Here is a 20,014-nt window from a genome sequence, read left to right as displayed (position 1 = left end):
AATAAATAAAAAGCTCCCTTTGCAACTCAAAGGCACTTCACAGCCACTAGTGCCTGTGGGCACTAGCCCCTATGCCCATTTATTGCCAATTTTTCCCACTGCTTTCTCACAGGGAGCTGTTTCTTCCCCAGGCACTTCAGGATCCCCTTTCCCTTCTAAGCGGTCTACCCCACACCTGGCGGAAGGGCCACCGCAGCCACCTCGCCTACCACCAGCACCCCATCACCAGCCCAGAGCCGAACCTCTGCAGCGCTGATAAAAAGTCCTTTCCCCAACTCCCACATCTCTCCAGGCCATCCCCAGCCACTGGCCCTGGACCCTGCTCTTCCTCCCCAAATCCAGGCCCTGTGGCCAGTGGCAAGAGCACTCCTCTGGGGCTGGATGCCAGGCCCAGCCCAAGTGGGCAGCTCTCTCCTCTATCAAGGGCACAGGGTTGCCAAGGCGGGCTCTCCAAGACCGCATTTTCTCTTCCTATTGCATATGGGGCTGGAAAGAGAGAACTGTTCAATTTAACTTAAAATATGACAAGGGATCTGAGCCCTCTGAGCAGGCGATCTCTAGAAATACTTGATTCTTTTTAGGGGAGAGGATGCACAGTAGGCAGCGAAGTTGCTTCCCCACACCCGGGTTTGACTCTCCCACCAGCCCGCCGCCTGGGAAACGCGCCCTCGGCTGGCATCGGGGTACCAGAGCCCGGCTCCTTTCTTTCTTTCTTTTTTAAACGGCTCTAGCGCAAACCAGGCAATGGGTCAGGGCCCAGAGGCGGGGGAGGGAAGAGGAGAGGGCTGTCTCCAACTCGGGGAGAAGAACGGCCGGCCGCAAGTTTCCCGGTTTGTGCCAGTTTGGGGATTTGCGAATCAGACCGGAGCGGAGGGAACGGCGGGTGAGAAAAAAAGCCCGCATTAAAAACTAACCAGCTCTGCCGAAAAGCGCGCTTTCCGCCCTTAAATAAGACAATGCAGAATGGAGAGGAGAGAGGAGAGACGAGTTATTTCTCACTCTTTAATTATTCCAATGCTTAGCATTATTTAAAAAGAAAACCACACACATTAGCCGACGATATATTCTAACCCTCAACAAAGCTGGTATTTTTCTCTGATTACAGACTTTGCCGTGGCAAACCCGGGCTCCGACGACAGAGGCAGCGCAGAAGCTCGCTCCTAAATGAGACAATTTTATTAAAATCATAATTCCTTGCATTTCTATAGCGCCTTTTCAGTGGCAGAGATCTCAGGTGCCCCACGCCCAGGTCTACTAGAGAATCCGGGCGACCGCAAGCTTAGTCGCGGGGCAGGAGAGGCTGGCCAGCTCCACGAAGCGTCACCGGCACGTATTTTTCTTTTTTTAACAGCCTGTTTCTACCATTCAGCCTCTGTCTCACATGCTTTATATAAAAAAAAGTAATAAAACTCCTTTAAATTAAAAAAAATGTTTTTAGAGAAGAAGAAAAAGACTCGAAGAGTAAGGGGGAAAAAAAAAGCTAAGTGTGGTCTGGGAGCTTGGGGCGGGAGGTGCTGCTGGGATGGGCCGCGTCTGGGTCCAGGGTACAGGGCGCAGCAGGGTCAGCCGCTGCCCCAGGGTCACCTCCCCGGGCGCAGCTGCAGCGGGCTGAGTCATCCGCACGTGGAAAAGGACCGAACACCATCAAAGCTCATTTAAGTAATTCGGGTGATGAGAAGTCTGGTTTATGACCGGCTTCCGAGGGGACTGGGGACGGGCGGCTTTCTCTGAATGCTCGGGGGCTGCTCTGGCTCCGGGGGTGGCTTGGGGGACTTCAGCCCGAGGCCAGCTTCCTCCTCCAACAGGTTAAGTCGGGTCCGCTGGGCGCACACGTTCTTTTTCCACTTTTCCGTCCTCTCCCCTGGCCTGCCCAGGAAGTGCTGCAAAAGGGCTGGTAGCACTGGATGGGGAGGCCTCAACGCCCCAAATTCAAGAAATCAGCCCTGAGAGGGAAGGTGGCGTAGATCGAAAGGGACTTGGAGGGGAGGTTTTGGGTTTTTAAAGGTTTTTTTTTAGAGGCTGCGCAACTCCCCGCGGCCCGAAGGCACAAGAGAGAGAAAGGGAAAGCGCATTTTCTGCCATTTAGTCATATTTCTTCCCCGCGCTCGCTGGAGGACAAACTCCCCCAAACCCAGCCAACCCTGAAAACAAACAAAAATCTACCCTGGTAAATTTCCCCGCCTTTAGTCCCCCAAAAGAGAAGGCTCGGGGATTGAAGGTGAGGCCCTCGGAAACCGGGGTAGTCTAGAGATGACGACGCTCACTATGCGACGCGGAGAGATCCTCTCCGAAGGGACGCCCCCAAGCTGTCCTCGGATTTGGGGGCAGTTAAACCCCAAACTCTCCCAAGCACCCAAAGAATCACAGCAATCATCAACATCGCATTCACAGCTAAAGCCCTCCAACGCGCATTATCCTCCGTCGGATGTCAGGATGGGCGCAGGAGGAGAGAAACTGAGGCACAGGCGGCCCTGAGCCCCCAACCCCCGCGCGCCTGGGGGACAAACTAGCCTTAAGGCAAAAATGCCGACATCGGAGCCCCTTTTCGCAGCGGCCTTTGACGCAGCAAATGGTGAACCGGGACAGTCCTCCATGCCCACCAGCGCGGGGTCACTTTTGGGGGGTTGGGCTGGGGGGGTCACTGTGAGGGGCAGGCCGCGCCCCGGCAAGAGGAAGCCCAGCTTGCACAGCAAGGGGCCGGGAGGACGCCACCCAGACCGACCAGAGGGCCTACGGTGCCTGGGAGGGATCATTGAGAAGAGTGGCGGCGCAAACGGTCGAAAGCCTGACCTAGGCTCCCAGTTTCCCCTCACCTGCCCCCGGGGTCCGCGGTCCCCACTCTCCACTCAGCACCCATGGCGGTTCCGTCGTCGGAGCCACCCTGGCACATGCCACACAGGTCGAGTCCCACATCCGGGGCTTCGAAGCGCCGCTTCCCGCCTTTTCGTCGCTGCGCACGCGCGCGCCGGGCTTTGCGCACGGCTCGCTGGTGTCCCGGGGCCCCTTCGCGCCCCGGTTCTGGGCCTTCTGCACGGTCTAGGCATGTGCTGTCCTCTCCCACCCCTCAGTGTGCGATGCAAGTGACAGTGACCCATTTTGCCCATTTTGTCAGCACCCATTTTGCCCGCGACATGGAAAGCACACGACCTTCCCTCCTCCTGCCTGGGCCCTGGGGAGACCTCCCCACCACCTCTACCTCCATGAGCCCCCTCCCCCCAGTCTTGAGTCAGTTGCAGGGGTCCGGGAAATGCCAGGCGCCTTGAGAACCTCCAGGGAGGCTACAATGAAAGGAGCCCGTGGGCGACAGGCACCTGTCGAGGGGCGCACTTGGCGGAGGGGCTGTCTCAGGTAGGGTACGTACAGGCACGCGACCTACTGCACAGAGGCACTGAGGAGGGAGTGTTCGTGCCAACATGGGGTGCAGCCCAGCTTCTCTCTTCCGGGGACCCGGTGGAAACGCTGGAGTACCATCTAACTTTCTCCAGCCGGGCTGGGATATCGAAGAGCTATGATTGGGCAGTGGAGCGTCTGGAGAGTCCCGGCACAACCCCCTGCCTCTGCTCCCACCCCTCCAAAACCCACCCACCCTCACTCCTGAAGTCCATGATGCGCGCAGGGAACTCGCCTCCACCGCCCGGGCGCACCTGGAGCGAAGGCCTGGAGGGCGGGTAGCTTGCGGCCCGAGCTGGACTCGGGGGCAAGTGGAAATTTCTCCCGAGGTGGGGTGGTGGGGGGCATTAAATGGCCTCTTTGTGGCGAATTGCAAGCCGTCACTCAGGGTTAATTTAAGCGGTAACAGCAAACACACACCGAAAAGCAACGTCTCGCCGCCAGCACCCACCCCCGCGATTGTGTTTCTGGGGCTGCAGGATTTGGAGCTGCAGTCCGGCCCTTGGGGGAGGGGGGTCCCCGGTCTTTAAGAACGTGGGATGTCCGTCCGCAGTGGAGAGGGGGAGGGCTGCTCCCGAATCCCCCTACATCCCTGCCTGGCGAAATGGTTTTTGCAGGTTTGGGTCGAAGCCTAGTGGGGGTGGTAAAATCCAAGTACAAACGTGGAGCGGGAAGAGGGGGGAGCGGTTCTTACATATAAAAAGTATATATAAAGGTACACATTTCAAATATAAATATAGCACATACAGGGGCGCCACTGGGCAGCGGCAGTTCTGGGATGTCCCACCTGTGCCCCAGGGACATATGGGGAGGCGGGTGTTCCGAGAGGAATGGGGGAGGTGGGAATTAGGCCTCCCTTCCCTGCCGGCTCCCGCAACAACCTGAATGCCGCTTTGAAGCCAGATGCCCTGGGCGGCCTGGCAGGTGTATGACTCATGTGAAACACGCGTGTGCAGGCTGGGGAGGTGTGTACCCGCGTGGGCCTGGAGCCACGTGTGTGGGCACCAGAGCGGGCTCACGGACCCACCTGGAGCTCCCCCTTCGGGCGCAGGGCACGAGTACCTGTGCTCAAAAGCTCCATCGGAGGGAAAGCAGGGGAGTGAATGCTTGTGTTGGGGGGGGGACCCCCACGTGGTGCCCGATAGGGGCATGTTATGGGTGTAAGTGCGCCAGCCAGTATCGTTGGGATGTCAGGCCTAGGTGCGCATATAAGCTTCCGGTGCCTGAGATCCCGATTGGGGGCGCCGGGCAAGGGCATGCTGCGGACCCAGGTGGGAGCAACTGTACGAGGGCGTGCTTATGTGCGTGCGCACGTCCGAGTGCCGGGCTGGGGTGTCAGACAGGGACGTGCATGAGCGCGCCTAGGTCCCCTTCGGGGCCGCAGGGCCGGCGGGGTGTGCGAGTGCTTGCGCACGCCGTAGGAGTAGCCACGTGCGCGGGGGCCGCTGTCCGGACCCAGCCGAGCCCGCATCTGGCCCCTGAGCAGGCCATGGGGCAGGGCCGGCCGCCCGGCAGGCCAAGGCGGGATGTCGTTGGAGCCCTGTTGGTTTTGGCCGAGGCAACTCCAATGGGGGAAGCCCCAGGAGCAGGCGGGGGAGGAACAAAGAAGGAGAAAGCAAGGGAAAAGCGGGTTGCAGAGGAGGAAGTGCCCTGGACCTCGGAGGGCCCCTGGGGCGGTGGAGGCTGGGGCCTGCCTGGGCCAGGGGGCTCCTGGAGGCCCCCGGGCCCAAGGTGGGCCACTCCACCTGTGTGGACAGGGCCAGGCTGTTAGTTTGAAGTCCTGAGACTTCTCTTCTCTGCCTTTGAAGACCCCCGTCCCCATTCTACCCACCAAATCCCCCAAAGGACCACAAGCTGCCACCACTTCGGATCAACTCCAGCCCTCCACATGGCCACTCACACATCAGACACTCAAGCGTAGTGCTACTGTACTTGTAGTTGCCCCTCTGATAGCCCTCACACTGCCCATAGGTTTTTCAGTGCCCATCAGTACCCCACTTGGAGCCAAGTAGCATTTGGTGGGGAGGGCGTGGCCCTGTTTTCCCAGCCAAGGGCAGACAGTTTGAACACCCTTAAGCGGGGAACCAGGAAGCCTCTTCCTCCTGTTTCTTGCTCTGGGCTTCTTAGAACTGAGGAATAGGAAGGGAATTCCCATGGGAAGGCCAGAAGGAGGAGCCTCAGGTGGCCAGAAGGGGGTTGAAAAGCTGGAGTGAACCTGTTTAAGTCTTGCTCACTCCTGGGAATCCGGCTGGGTAATCCCCACCACCCTGCTTCTAGCCCCATGACCTTGGCACTTGACCTTGCAGCCTCTGTTTCCTCATCTGTAAAACAGGTTACTCATACCTGCCTCGTGTTGGGAGGGTCACAGGAGGTCACGTATGCCTGCCTTCCCCCCCACCCACCCGCTGCCCAGGCATAATTGCTCTGGAGTCGGTAGCTGTTATTTTTATTGTGAGGAATCTATGGCTGTGACAAGCTGTGACGCTTGGTGTGATCGCGTGAGGCTGGCTGTGTGTGCGACTGTGCCGCTGTGTGTGTGTGTGCGTGTGTGACAGGTTGTGTGTGAGACTGTGCGTGGACGACAGATTGTGCCGGTGTGCGGCGGTGCTTGTGACAGGCTGTCACTGCGCGACAGACTGCGGGTGGCGGGGTGTTGCGGGCGTTGACTATGAGTGGGGATGAGGCGGTGTGTGGGACTGGGACTGGGAGACCCCCGCAAATCTACCTCGGTGAGGACCTGGCTACAGCGAGGATGGGGAGGCTCTCTGGAACTGCAGGAGGAACTCACTCCAGTTTCCTCTTGGGCCTTGGCTTTTCCATTGCATTCAGTGGGCCTCCACCTGTTTGCAAACCTTGGAGGTGATAGGTCTCAGAGGACCCTGTGACAGAGCCTCTCCTTCACCTACTGTGTCAGCTCAAGTGCCCAGCCTCCAGCTTCTTGCTGGGGTTTGCGGGGGGCCAAAGGAGGGTCATCAGGGGGCTCAGAGCATGGAGGACTGTAGGCCTGGCTGGCTTCAGTGAGGGATGCGTACCCTATGCCTGTTTCCCACGTTTTCCCTGAGCTCCAGGCCTGGGCAGGGCCAGCGGAGACCTGGAGAAAGAAGAAGAGGGATGTGGGGAAAGATCAAGAAAAGCTAGGAGAGAGAGGAACAAAGTGAGAAAATCAGAGAGAAGGGAAGATTGGAGCAAGCGAGTAACGTCAGCGTGGGCTCCTCCTGGGACCCGGAGAACCCCAAGCTGCTTGGGGTCAGGGCCACCAATCAGGATGAAAACACACCAGGTTTATGGGGTCAGGACTGGCAGAAATGCCTGCCGACACTGGAGCATTGCTTGTATACCAGGCCCTGTGCTCAGAGCCCACTTTTAGGGACTCATCTTTAGGGATGCAGCCCTGCCAGGGGGATGAAAAAACCCAGGCTCGGCTGAAAAGTCCACAGTGTCCCTCTATGGATGGGGAAACTGAGGCTGGGGGCCTCATCCCAGCACCCCCTCAAGCCCTGGAGTCACGAGAATACAGGACTCCAAGGATCGGAGCCGTACGTTTTTCCCAACATAGCGAAACCCCACCAGCTGGAAGAATCCCAGGACTCCATGGGCTGGGGGGTAGTGCCCTGTCACCCCCTCCTACTTCCTTAGCGTGTCAACATGTGTGTTTGTTGTATGTGTTATGTGTGCCATGCTCCAAGGCTGTCCTGCAGCTGTCCCTGGTGTTTAGGCCACAGGATGATCTCTGCGTCTCTCTGTAGGCACAGACCTATGTGTGTCTGCTCTGTGTGTCTGTGTGTCCGTTTAGGGCCAGCCCCTGCCACAGAGAGGGGAGTGGTATTGGAGCACCCCCCGCCGAAAGTGTGTCTTTGATACTTGCAGCCTCGGCAGCGAAAAACAAGTTTCCACAGGGCCGCCTTGGGTTGAGGCCAGGCCGTCCTCAAATAACATTTGAAGTTACTTAGCAAACTTTGTTTAGTGCCGAGAGAGGCGTGGGCAGCGGGTGTGGGGTGGGGGGGAGGGCAATAAACCGGTTCCTCCGAAGTCCCTTGCCCCATCTGGGGACACAAGTACCCAAGGTGAGCCTTGGTTCCCCCACCCCAGCTCTGGGGAGTGGAAGCAGGAATCTTGGAACCTTGGGGGGAACTTAGGGAAGGGGAGAGGTTGGGGCACACCACTGATGAAGCCTTGCCCTTGCCATGCCCGGGCCTGGGCTTGGGCAGAGATGCCCACCCTGGCCCCCTGGTGGCCCAGATGCCAATACCAGGTGCAGGGCAATCAGAAATGGGAAGGTCTTCACTTTTGCTGCAGTCCTGCTCTGCAAGCTTGAGGCTAAATGAAGGGGTGGATGGAGCGAGCTGGCTTAGAACATGTGTCCTCCAACCCCAGACATACACACGAGCACGCAGAAAGCCCCTGATGTCCACATGCCCGGCCCCCACCCCCAAATTCCCATTTCCAGGTCCCAGCCCCAGGCGGCAGAGAAGGCCAGAGAGCCAACGATGGCGGCGGGTTTGGAAGTGAGGTTGGCGCCTATGGGAGGGGGAGGGGGAAGAGATGCCAAAAATGGTGAGCCATTACAGGCGAGCAGGCGAGAGAGGGAGGAAGGGAGGGAGCGAACCGGGAAGATGGAAGCCAGGCTGGCATCCTTGCTGAGCTCCAGGCTGCAAAGGGGCAGTGGAAGAGGCAGCCCGGCCCTTCCAGGGAACAGGCATGGGGGGATGATCCCCAGGTGGCACGGGACAAGCAGGGGCCTGGAGACACCCAGCACTTCCCCACCCCCACCTCAAGCTTCGAAATGGAGACTGGCAGCAGCAGCCGCTCGGCTCTGCCCGGGCATGGGGTGGGGGTGGCAGGCAGGCAGGGCGCCAAACCAAATGCCACCAGGCTGGGCACGGTGGTTGCCAGCCTGCAGTGCCGACCCCGCCGGGCCCCAGCCCAGAGCTCTCGAGCCTGGAGCTTTGGGGGTGGAGAGAATCTGGGGCCCTGGTGGGAGTTGGGGAACCCAACAGACAAAGCCTGATACCCCCAAGCTGTGGGCAGATCCCCAAGACCCTGCAAAGATGGCGCAGCCTGGTACTGCCAGGGTGACAGGCTGGGGTAAAAATAAACCCAGCCCGCCCCGGGGGAGCTAAATTGAGGGGCCCAGGTGGAAGTGCCACTCTGGGCCACCAGCTGCCCCTGCCCCATCCCCCAGCTCAGAGCAGCAGGGTTGCGAATACCCAGTGCCCATCAAGCCCCAGTTTCTGTAAAGGAAAGGCCTCGGCCATCTTGTCCCCAGGTTTTGGGTGGGCACCGTATGGCATATCCACAAATATGGATAATAGATGAGCTCAGATTGAAGAAATGACAGGCAACATGGTCTGGGCAAATGATGGGCATGCCATGCTGAGCCACACACCCTTGACCTCTAGTCCGCCCCTTGGAGAGAGAAAGGGGCCTGACAGGCTGCACTTGAGCTATAGCAAGGCAACGTTCAAAATCATCATCTCACCATGAGGCCTCCCTGCCCACCTCTGCTAAAACCACAGCTACCCGGCACTCCTGAGGGCCCGGCCGGCTCTGTTCTCCCCACAGCACCTAGCGCCATCTCAAGGACTGGACACTCCCTTGTTTATCAGGTTCACGGTCTGCCCTCCCATCGGGGCTGGCATCTTTGCAGATTTTGCTCCCTGCAGAGCCCTCGGGGCCTAAAACAGAGCCTGGCACCCAGGAGGTGCTTGATAAATATTTGTCAAAGGAATGCACAGGCTCCCGGCTGCACCCCCAGCATTTGAGCTCCGGCTGGGTGCCCAGCAAGGTGTGGGAGAGGACGTTTGGACCTGCGGGGGCGAGGGCAAGCCTGGCCAGCAGGGGTGCAGAGGGGGTGAGACCACCATCCACCTTTATTCTGAGCCTTGGATGGAAGAAGATCCGAAGGTCAGGGTGGTAAGAAGGTTCAAGGGCCAACCACTAGGGCACGTTTCAAATGGGGGTGTGGGGGTGTGCAAGCCCATTCTGAAATTTGGGAAAGGCCAGAGAACAAGCTGCAATTCTGTCCCATCAGCAGGATTTAGGGTGGTAACAATCTTGAAGAAGGAGTTCCCCGTCCTTGACCCTAGCACTGGATACCTCTACTCTGAGTCTTGGTTTTTCATCCATAAAATCAAAGCAGTTTTTTCACATCAAGCACAGTTTTAAAGCATGTGCTGTGAACCAACTCCTCAGATCCTTACCACAGCCCTGCTTCCTAGATACAGAAATTGCGACCCAGAGAGGTTAAGCAACTTGCCCGAAGTTACACAGCTAGTGAGTGGCAGAGCCAGGAGTCAAACCCAGGAAGCTGGCTCTGCAGGCCCCACTCTCCTAATAACAGTACCTATTGAAACAGGATTCAAGAAGACAAGCTGGGAAGGCACTTAGCAAGGGCGCAACGCAGCAAGCACACAGTTCACATTAGCTGTTGCTACGATTTTTAGGACAAACATTTATTTTGCTATTACCCTATCTTCTTCTACCATTCTGCCGACCTCTGTCTCTTCTGTCTTTCTCTGGCGTCAGAACGGGGGAGTCAAAGGCCAAAGGATTAGTGAGACAGCCCCACGGAGGACAGGAGTCTCAGAACTTAGCTTTGTTGGCCAGGCACAGTGGCTCACGCCTGTAATCCCAGCACTTTGGGAGGCCAAGGCGGGCGGATCACTTGAGGCCACGAGTTTGAGACCAGCCTGGCCAACATGGAGAAACCCCGTCTCTACTAAAAATACAAAAATTAGCCAGGTGTGATAGTTCACATCTGTAATCCCAGCTACTCGGGAGGCTGAGGCATGAGAATTGCTTGAGCCCGGGAGGCCAAGGTTGCAGTGAGCTGAGATTGCACTACACTCTAGCCTGGGCAACAGAGTGAGACTGTTTAAAAAAAAAAAAAAAAAAAAGAACCTAGCTTTGTCCCCATCCCTTCTCTCGGTGGCTGCCAGGAGCAAGGAGGTGAGGGTGGAGCCCTCGACCACTGAGTCTAGAAGACTGTGAGTGTCCTGGGCAGGGATGGGCATGTGGTTTTTCCAGGCTTTGTCTCACCCCAGGCTTCTACAAACCAGGGCAGGGATTTGGGGCTCCCATTTCTATCCTGAGAAGTCGGGGTGGCTGTAGCTGCTGCGCAAAGACAGCTGGTTGTGGCTGACAAGCAGAGGGGAGGTGCCACCAGGGCAGGTCTCAGCTCTCAGGCACCATTTCCAACCACTGCCAGGTGTGGCCCAGGTGCGAATGTGTGTGGGGGTGTGGCTCTCGTCCCTGTGTGCTGGGGTAACACCGGACTGTGTACATGCCATGCTGACTGTGCCTGGGTTTGGCAGGGGAAAGGGGTATATATGCGACAATGCCTGGGTCCTGGTGAGGGAGAGTGTGTGTGTGTGACACTGTCAGCTGGCGTCTTGTTTGGGTGTGACTGTGTATGTGGGTGCATGTGTAATGGGTGTCAAGGGTTAGTTGTGCCTGTGTGTGTTACTGTGTATCTGGGGATGCATGGCAGGGTTTCCAACCTTGGCACTACTGACATTTGGGGCTGGATCATTCTTTGTGGTCGGCGAGGGTTGAGGGGTTCCATTGTAGGGGACTGAGCAGCGTGCTGGGCCTCCACTCACTAAATAGCACCCCCTCCACAAGTGTGACAACCAAAAATGATTCCAGGTCGGGCATGGTGGCTCATGGCTCCCAGAACCTTGGGAGGCTGAGGCGGGAGGATCACCTGAGCCCAGGAATTCAAAACCAGCCTGGGCAACAAAGCCAGACTTCGTCTTTACTAAAAATTAAAAAATTAGCTGGGTATGGTGGTGCTCGGCTGTAGTCCCAGCTACTTGGGAGGGTGAAGCAGGAGAACTGCTTGAGCCCAGGAATTCAAGACCAGCCTGGGCAACATAACGAGACTCTGTCTCTACAAAAAATTTAAAAATTAGCCCAGTGTGGTGCCATGCACCTGTAGTCCCTGCTACTCAGGAGGCTGAGATGGGTAGATTGTTTGAGCTTGGGAGGTCAGGGCTGCAGTGAGCTGAGATCGCACCACTGTGCTCCAGCCTGGGCTACAAATGACAGTCTGTCTCTAAAAAAAAAAAAAAAAAAAAAAAAAAAATGTTTCCAGACATTTCCCAGTGGGCAAAATCACTCCTGGTGGGTGACACTGGGTTAGGGAGAGTGTGGGGTGTTTTGTGTGTCTGAGAGCGTGTTATTGCATGCATGTGCGTGTACCTGTGTGCTTGGTGGTGTGTGCGGGTGTATCGGTGCTCATGTGTGTGTTTTGGGTGCCTGACATTATGACTGAGTGCGTGTGCCGTGTGTTTCTAGCTATGCCTGTGGGTCTGAGCATTTGATGGTGGCAGAGCCTGTGTCTGTGCTGTGTGCTTCATGGCATGTGATCGTGTGACTGCGTGTGTCCCATGTGTCTGCACCCACGTGCACGTCCCTGCGTGTGTAATGCCGCATTGATGTGTTCGGGTGTGGCCGGGTGCCTCAAGGTGTCTGTGAGTGAGGGCAAGCTTCTTTGTATGGGGACGCCTGTGTCTGTTTGATTGAGGGAGGTGCAGCATGCCAGTGTGTGTCAGCGTGATTCTTTGTGCCCGCATGTGCCAGTGAGAGTGTGTGACTTTGTGCGAGATGGACCCGGAATAAACCCCCCCCCCCCACTCCCCGAGATGATTCGACCAAAGCCGATATTTGGACGGAACCACCTGGATAATTTGGCCCCCATCCCTAGCTCCTGCCTGCCTTGGACTAAAAGGCCCAGGGGGGTCGGGTGCACCTCCATGCTGTCCCTTCCTCCAGCTTGGCTCGCACAGATTCAGGTGGGGACAGACAGATCCCCGCTCTTGCCCGATCTGTGCCAGGAAGGCTGGCACTGAGCTTCAGCTGAGGGGGCTGGGTCCTTGGCGATGGTGGTGGGCACTGCCCCCTGCCCGCTGCTGGCCACCACCCCCGGCTCCCCTCAGGGTGGGGCCCAGTGGGGGGAGAGCTCCCCAGTGCAACCCCGGCTTCCGATTGGCTGCAGAGCGCCGCAGTGCCCGCTACCCGCCTCCCCTCCCTGGCTGGCGCAGCCACATCGGTAGTGGTGGCAAACGCAACTTGGAGTTCTGGGCACAGCTGCGCCTCACAGAGGCCTGCCAGCCCCACCAGAAGCCAGACACCCCAGCTCCGTGCCCCCGACCCCTCCCTGCCCGCCCGCCCCGCCGGGCAGCTCAGTCACCCTGCCCATTGCCTCCCTCTGGCTGCCAGGCCCTGTCCACCCTGCTCCCTCACCCGCCAGGCCTGTGCCCCCCTGGCCAAGCCCACTCAGGGGGCCCAGGCCCCTGCACGAGGCCACTCCCGCCCTCAGAGGGGCTCCTCAGGAGGGGGGAGGTGGTGAGGAAGGGGGGGTTGGGGAGCTAGCCCTTCTTCCTTTAGTGAACGCGCCCAGAGCTGGAGCCAAAAATCGAGGAGAAGAGATATTCAGACGGAGCCAAGACGCGTTTGGCAGGAGGAGAGAGAGAGGGAGAGAGGGAGAGGGAGGAGGGGAGGAGGGGAGGAGAGAGGGAGGAAAGAGAGAGAGAGAAAGGGGGAAAGAAGGGGGGACCTCAGTTTCCAAATCCGCGCCCTCAGAGCCTCGGAGGGATGGCAGGTGGCCCAGGGGTGTGGGGCCCAGGGCCTGCCTGGCTGTGGGGGCAGCGGGGATAGTGGGCTCAGGCCCACGGAGACAGCCGGACACCCAGCTGGCCAGGCTAGAACGGACACAGGCAGAAGCCAAGATCAATGTGAGCCGGGCAGACAGAGGGAGGCCTGTGGGCGGCCCGAACGCACGCCCGCACCTCGCCGCCGCACAACGGGCTTCTGTCCACGCCAGGCCAGGGGCACGGGCGGGGCCCCCAGCAAGGCCACCGTGGCCGCTCGACCTCATGGGAAGGGACTGAGCGGCCAGCCCGCTCCCAGCCGCTTGCCCGGCCGCCATAGCAGGCATCTTGCATGGTGCTCGGAGGCCAAGGGAATGCCCAGGAGAGGCGCCCGTGGGGTGAGACCCACAGTGATCGTCACGGGGACAAGTCCAGGAGGCACAGTGATATGAGGGTGGTGACACTGGAGACACGTGCGTTGACACGTATGTGGACACAAGTTGACACGGACAGGCTAACACGTGTGTGAGACACACGGATACACTCTTTGCTGTGACGCACAGACACCCAGAAAAACACTGCTGTAGATGTGACGCATGTCACTGGGACACTGTCACCCCAGATACAAAGCACAGATACAAAGATGGTGACCGGTACACCAATACCCGTTGACGCGCACAGCGCCACCGTGACACAAAGACTACATCCGGCACACTGACACGCATGGTGGCACACTCCCCGACCCCCACTACCAAATACACAAGAGACAGGGCGTGCGATGATCCGTAGAGCCACATGCAGGTAGCACCCAGTGATGGACACTGGGAGACATGGAGAGGCATGGAGAGGGACCCGGGCAGACACACGCTGCCACACAGACATCCGCGGCAAAATGGTGGCTCTGAGGCCTGACATGCCGATTAACACGCACACCAATCTGGGAGAACCCAGATAGTGGCTCATAGCTGTCCCCCTGGCCCACTTGCCCCCACATCCAGGGCTTTGGGGGCAAGAAAATGAAGACACCCCTCTCCTTTTCCCCACCCCAGCTGGGAGGGAGGGGACAGACGGCTCATCTTCAGCACCTCACTGGAGAAAGTGCCCAGCCTCCTCTACCTCTCTGGTCCAGCAAGTCCCCAGATTCCAGCTTCATGGGGGTGGGGGAGACAATATCTGAGCAGATTTAAAAGGCCAGGCTCCCTGTGGGTTAGATGGGGAGGACGGCAGTCAAGACACCAACCACGGGGGCATTTTGCCCACAGCCACGGCGCCATGGCCAAACACCCAGCATTGCTCCCACCCGCAATGCGCGCTGATCCAGCCAAGTGCCCACATAGGGTCCTGCACATGTGTCCTGTCTCCATGGCGGGTCCAGGTGACAACGCCCAGGTGCAGACGCAGAAAATTCTGGAGCTTGGGGATGTCCCTGAAGTCATCATCTAGATGCACTAGGTCTCTTTGTCCCACGTACATTTGGATGAATGCGTGCACACATACTCTTATACCAGGACTCAGGGCCCCCAACCAGGGTATCTGGTCCTCATGGAACAGTGGAAGCCTCGTCTCTCCCCTCCTGCCCCCCACCCTCCCCCACCATCTCTCCCCTATCTTGAAGTCGTGCCGCCCTCTGCTTGGCCTACAGGCCCCCATCCAAAGGTAAAAGAGCTGGGCCATGTGCAAACTCTCATCCTTCCAAACTCTCCTCTTGCCTCCTCCTCCTCCAGGCAGTCCACTTGGATATCTATGGTTGGGAGGTGCTCGATCGTGTCTTCTACCCCTCAGAGGCATCCCTCTCTCAGCTGGGAGGGTCTGGGAGTTTGACAACCAACAATTGGCAACAATTACCATTTCTGGAGCACGCACTATGTGCCAGGCACCACATTGAGCCTAAGTACAGCCCAAGAGATAGACACTGGTTTTTGCCCATTTTACAGGCCAGGAAAATCCTGTGCTTCAGGTCACAAGATTAGAGCATGTAGAGCTGGAGCTCGAACCCACTTCTGTCTGATGGCAAAGCCTAGCCCTTGACTCTGCTCCTGCAGCCTCCGTCTGGGAGCTCTTGAGGCTACACAAGACATTCCAGGCCCTAGGGAGATTGGAGCACTCTGTTCCCAGCAGAGCCCTCGGCTCTGAGCTCGGCCCAGCATCAAAACATCTCACGGAGCCCCAGCTCATCTCATGAGCTACCCCATCCCGGCCCACACCTGGGCACACCTCCCACCCCAGCAGTAGGCATGAATCAGGCAGGGCCAGAGCCGGAGAGAAAATGCCAAGTGCCATGAAAACAGGGCACCAGGCCGGAGCAGGGACAGAGAGCTGTAGCTTCGCAGGGACAGAGGGGTGGCCAGAGTGACCAGAGAGAAAGCTGGAGGAAGGGGGCATCAGGGAAGCCCCTGCCATCTCCCTCCCATGGAAGGAGTGTGGGGGGAGCTATGCAGACACAAAAGTACAGGAACATTTGGCTGCTTGTATGGCCAAGAAAATGGGCGTAGGTCGCTGCGTGTCTGAGAGCGGGTGTATCCGTGTGTGCGCCCATGTATGTCTTTGTGTGTGTCAGCAAATGTCGGCATGTTTGCCTGTTTATCCCCGTGGCAAGGAGGGGGAAGCACGCATTAGTGTGTGTGTGTGTGTGTGTGTGTGTGTGTGTGTGTTTGAAAAGGTATTTGTGGCCGGGTGCGGTGGCTCATGCCTGTAATCCCAGCATTTTGGGAGGCCGAGGCAGGTGGATCATGAGCATGAGGTCAGGAGTTCAAGACCAGCCGGGCCAAGATGGTGAAACCCCATCTTCACTAAAAAATACAGAAATTACCCGGGTGTGGTGGCGGGCACCTCTAATCCCAGCTACTTGGGAAGCTGAGGTAGAGAATTGCTTGAACCCAGGAGGCGGAGGTTACAGTGAGCCGAGATCACGCCACTGCACTCCAGCCTGGGCGACAGAGCAAGACTCCGTCTCAAAAAAAAAAAAAAAAAAAGAAAAAGAAAAAGAAAAGGTATTTGTGTACACACCTGGGCGAGCCAACTGCATTGTGTCTCTGTGCAAATATGTCTATCCATCCATCTGCCTGTCCGTCCTTGGGTCCATGTGAGCGTGTGTGGGGGTGAACACACATTTGTGTCTGCCTGTATCCAAGCATGTGCTCAGGGCTCCATGAGTCTGGGAGGTGTTGTGGTCTCCATGTGCCTTTGTCGCTATCTGTGTCGTCTTGAGGGGTTTGTGAGTGTTTATGTGTGCGCTGGGGGTGGTTGTGAACACAAGTCCACTGTTTCCTGTGTCCATACGTGCGTCAAAGAGGTACTGCTGTGTCTCTAAGCCTACACCAATATACATGTCCCATTTCAAGAGTTGCGTGTGTGTTAATGGGTGTGTGTGTGACAGTGTGAACACAAGTCATCGGTTTCCTGTGTCCGTAGGTCTGTAGGCTTGTCGATGGTCATGGGTCTGGACATCGGTGTGAACAGGACACTTACATCCCCATCTTGGCGGTGATGGTGGTGTACATGAGTTCTCGTCCTGGTTGTGTCTCTGTTTCTTGGCGGGATCGGGATGGGGAGGGGGGTCCATCCATCCACCCCCCGCCCCTCTCTCTGCCTGAGACTCAGGACCGTGGCTACAATGCACTCCAGCAGCTCCAGCAACCGCCCCACCCGGCCGCCCTGAATTTTGATGCTTTTTCTAGAAGGAGATTTTTCCCCCCGCCCTTCCCCCTCGCCCACAGTACCTTTCCCCGCCAGGGCCCCGCAGCTCCAAGCTCGTTCCTGCTCAATCATTTATTGACTTTAAAATCGAAGCCAATTCTGGTTTGAAAAAAAGGAAGAGAGAGAGAGGGAAAGAGAGAGAGGCAGGCCAGAGAGACAGAGAGAGAGAGAGTCCGAGACGCCAGTGGAGGGGGGAGCAGAGATGGGGCCAAAACTGGAATCAGAGACAGAGACAGACAGAAACAGTCAGAGATATACAAAAGGACAGAGATGGAGAAAGAGAGATGGAAAAGGGCAGAGTACACCAGAGACCGATAAAAACAGACCGAGAAAAAGACAGCGAATGAAAGAGGTTGTCAGAAAAACAGAGACCAGCGGGGCAAACTATGGAAGCAGAAAGATTTGTAAAAACAGAGATGTGATTGTTAGGAAGGGGCAGGCCAGACCCCACTGACCAGCCGACAGCAGCCACCTGCCCAGAGCTGAAGGGTTTCCCTGCCCACCATGAAGGGCTGGCAGCCTGGTGACACCATGCCCACTCCCCTCTCCAGCCATCCTGGCACACTGGAGCTGTCGTAACCTGGGCCTACAGTCACACAGAGCCAAGCACCGGCCATCGCCCTGGGTCTAACAGCCGCCCCAGCCCCTTCCTAGCCGTGTAACCGGCGTATCCGCAGGCATTTTCTTTCCCAGGGTGCTGTGAAATCTGAGGGGTGGGTGTCTCACCCAAGCCATGGGGGAGCAGGCTCAGATGTCTGGCATGCTTGGCATGGGAGGCCGGGCTGGCAGCCTGGTGGGCAAGGGGCTGCTTGAGCGTGGGGTCTTGGTCCCACTAGGCCCCAAACATCGGCCACACAGCCCAGCCAAGCGTAGCACCAAAGAGGCCCAACTCAGACACCGCTGGGTAGGCAGTTGTTGTGAGGGGCGCCCAACATGGAGTGGCTGTGGAACTGGAGGTGCAGATGTGGGGGTTCCCCACACTGCCATGGTGCTCAGGGTGCCTGCTCACAACTGCATGCACACTGCAACATGTATGCATGCCCGTGCGCCCTCGCCAACACGTACTTGGGCCTGCTTTCTACAGGAAAACCCGCTCCCTGGGCCATACACACGGCCATGCCACGCAGGCCTGCCCATGGCCGGCCCACAGGGCCTACACACAGACTCTAGATTGATTCACACTGGCATACACTCTCACCTGTACATACAGGAGCGTGTTGACACACACCCCGACAAACCCCTCGCCCTTTGACACCACTGCACACTCCCAGTACGACCCAGACAGAGTAGGAGCCATACCCATGTGGACTGCCACTGTAAGCTGTGGACACACTTGGCACATGGCTGACAGGGATCAGGCTAGGCAGAGGGGACAATTAGGGCCTGGCCTAGAGAACCCCCACATGCAGGCCTGGTTGGCAGCAGGGCTAAGCAGCCCCTAGATGTCCCCTCTTCGGAGACTTGTTACCAGCTGTGGCCTGGCCCTGCAGGCAATGCTGTCAGGGCCACTGTGGGACTCTGGGCAGCTTCTGAGCCCTCTTAGAGCCTCAGGCCACAGCCCCGGGGAGAGTTGGGTGGCCCGACAGGCATCCTCGAAGCTTTTGCCGCAGCCGTGCGCCGCGCAGGGAACTTCGCTGCAGGCGGGACGCGCTCTAGCAAAGCGCCAAGGTCGGCGCTGTTGTGCCCGAGGCTGACCCGACGGTGTGGCCGCGGCACTGTAGGCTGTGTCCACTGCTGCCTCCCGCCCCTCCCGCCTCCAGGCGACGGGACGGGATTCCCCAGGCCTGCCGGGTCCACTCCGCAGCAGCCCAGGTCGCTGGGGCCAGAAAGTTTGCGCCGAGGAAAGTTTGGGGGTGGGGGGGCAGAGGCTGCGACGTCCGGGGTCGGAGAGGCGCGGCCACCGCTGGCAGCGCGCCCGCCCCTCTCTCCCCTCCCCTGCCCCTCCGAAATTTGGGAGCCCCGCCATTTTCTTAGCCCCGCTCCCATGTGAGGCCTGAACAAAGACTTTGGGGAGACGCCCGGGCCGCTCGGCCAGCCCCAGTCACCCCGGCCGCACGCAAGAGCCGCCGCCACGCACGCCGGCCACTGCCACCCTCGGGAACCGCTGCACCCGCCCCAGGAAGCGTCGCGGGACCCAGTGTCCCCTCTGCGCCCTCAGGACTACCCTCTTGCCACTCTGTCACCCCCGCAAACACTGCCAGCGGCCACGCTGCCCGGGTGCGCGCTACAGTAGCCCACAGGTCGGCCGGAGTCCCGCTGCCCATCGCACCCCAGTCGAGCGCACACACACACACACACACACACACACACGTACACGCACTCCCGCCTGCGCTCCAGGGGCAGCGCCACGACGCAGCTGGCCACCCCCGGAGCCCCCAAAAGGAGTCCGCCCGGTGGCCAGGGTCGCACGCGCACGGTGACGCCCGCACGCGTGCCTGGGCTCCCCGCGGCACAGCCTGCACCCCTCGGCGGCCGGCGGGCTCTCGGCCCCCCCTTCCCGGCCGCCGCGCGTCCCCTCCGCCCGCGCCGCCGGCCGGCCTCCCGCGCCCGCTCCCCTCCCTCGGTCGCGCGGGGGCGGCGGCCGGTACCTGGGTGAGGCAGTACGGGGAGTACATAGCTGGGCGCCCGGGCGGGAGCGCGGCGGCCGGCCGCGGCGAGGGGAGGCCCGGCAGGCGGCGGCCGCGCTCGGGCTCGGGCTCCGGCTCGGCTCCTCCGGCCTCCGCCGCGCTGCGCCCGCCCGGCCCGCGGCCCCGCGCTCGGCCCGGCGCCGCTCCGCGCTCGCCGCTCGCAGGCTCGGCCCCGCCGGCTCCGGGGCCGCCGCTGCCGCCGCCGCCGCGCTCGCCGCTGCCTCTCGCGTCCGCCGCCGCCGCCGCTGCCGCCGCGCGTCTACTCCATGCCGCCGCCGCTCGGCCGGTCACCCTCGCCCGCCGCCGCCGCCGCCGCCGCCGCAGCCGCCGCGCTGTGAAAGTGAAAGTTTAGACAAAGTTTGGAAGCGGCGCACTCCGGGGAGAGGGAGCGGGCGGGCGGCGCAGGCGGGAGGAGGGGCGCGGGGAGGGGCGGGCAGGGCGGGGGAGCGGCGGTCGGCGCACACACACACGCACACACATGCACACACACACGAACACACGCACACGCGCGCGCGGGGGCGCACACCGACGCGGCCGCCCTGACACGTGCTGGCCCGCGTTCCAGCGCAGACACACGCTGACACGCAGCGGGACTCGGACCCCGCCACACATGTCACGTCCAGAACGCCTGGCCACACGTTCTGCGTTCGAACACAAAGCACACTCGGACACCAATGCACACAAGGCACAGACACACAACCCCTACAC

General features: G+C 59.4%; 1 protein-coding gene across 2 annotated transcripts in view; it reads right to left on the bottom strand.

Annotated features, from left to right (window-relative positions):
* NFIX (nuclear factor I X) overlaps window positions 1-19,661 on the bottom strand; it is a 103,670-nt gene extending 84,009 nt beyond the window's left edge. Inside the window, exon 1 of one of the 2 annotated variants that reach the window (XM_055235712.2) lies at window positions 19,268-19,661. In XM_055235712.2, coding sequence (XP_055091687.1) covers window positions 19,268-19,294 — 27 coding nt within the window. In that variant the 5' untranslated portion in view covers window positions 19,295-19,661. Of the gene's footprint in view, window positions 1-2,813; window positions 2,903-19,267 lie in introns of those variants that run through there. The other variant, XM_055235718.2, reaches the window with a different exon arrangement.
* Between the last annotated feature and the right edge of the window lie 353 nt (window positions 19,662-20,014).

This window comes from Symphalangus syndactylus, chromosome 13, assembly GCF_028878055.3.
Source record: "Symphalangus syndactylus isolate Jambi chromosome 13, NHGRI_mSymSyn1-v2.1_pri, whole genome shotgun sequence".
NCBI classification, from domain to species: Eukaryota; Metazoa; Chordata; class Mammalia; order Primates; family Hylobatidae; genus Symphalangus; species Symphalangus syndactylus.
This window is presented reverse-complemented; position numbering and strand designations above follow the sequence as displayed.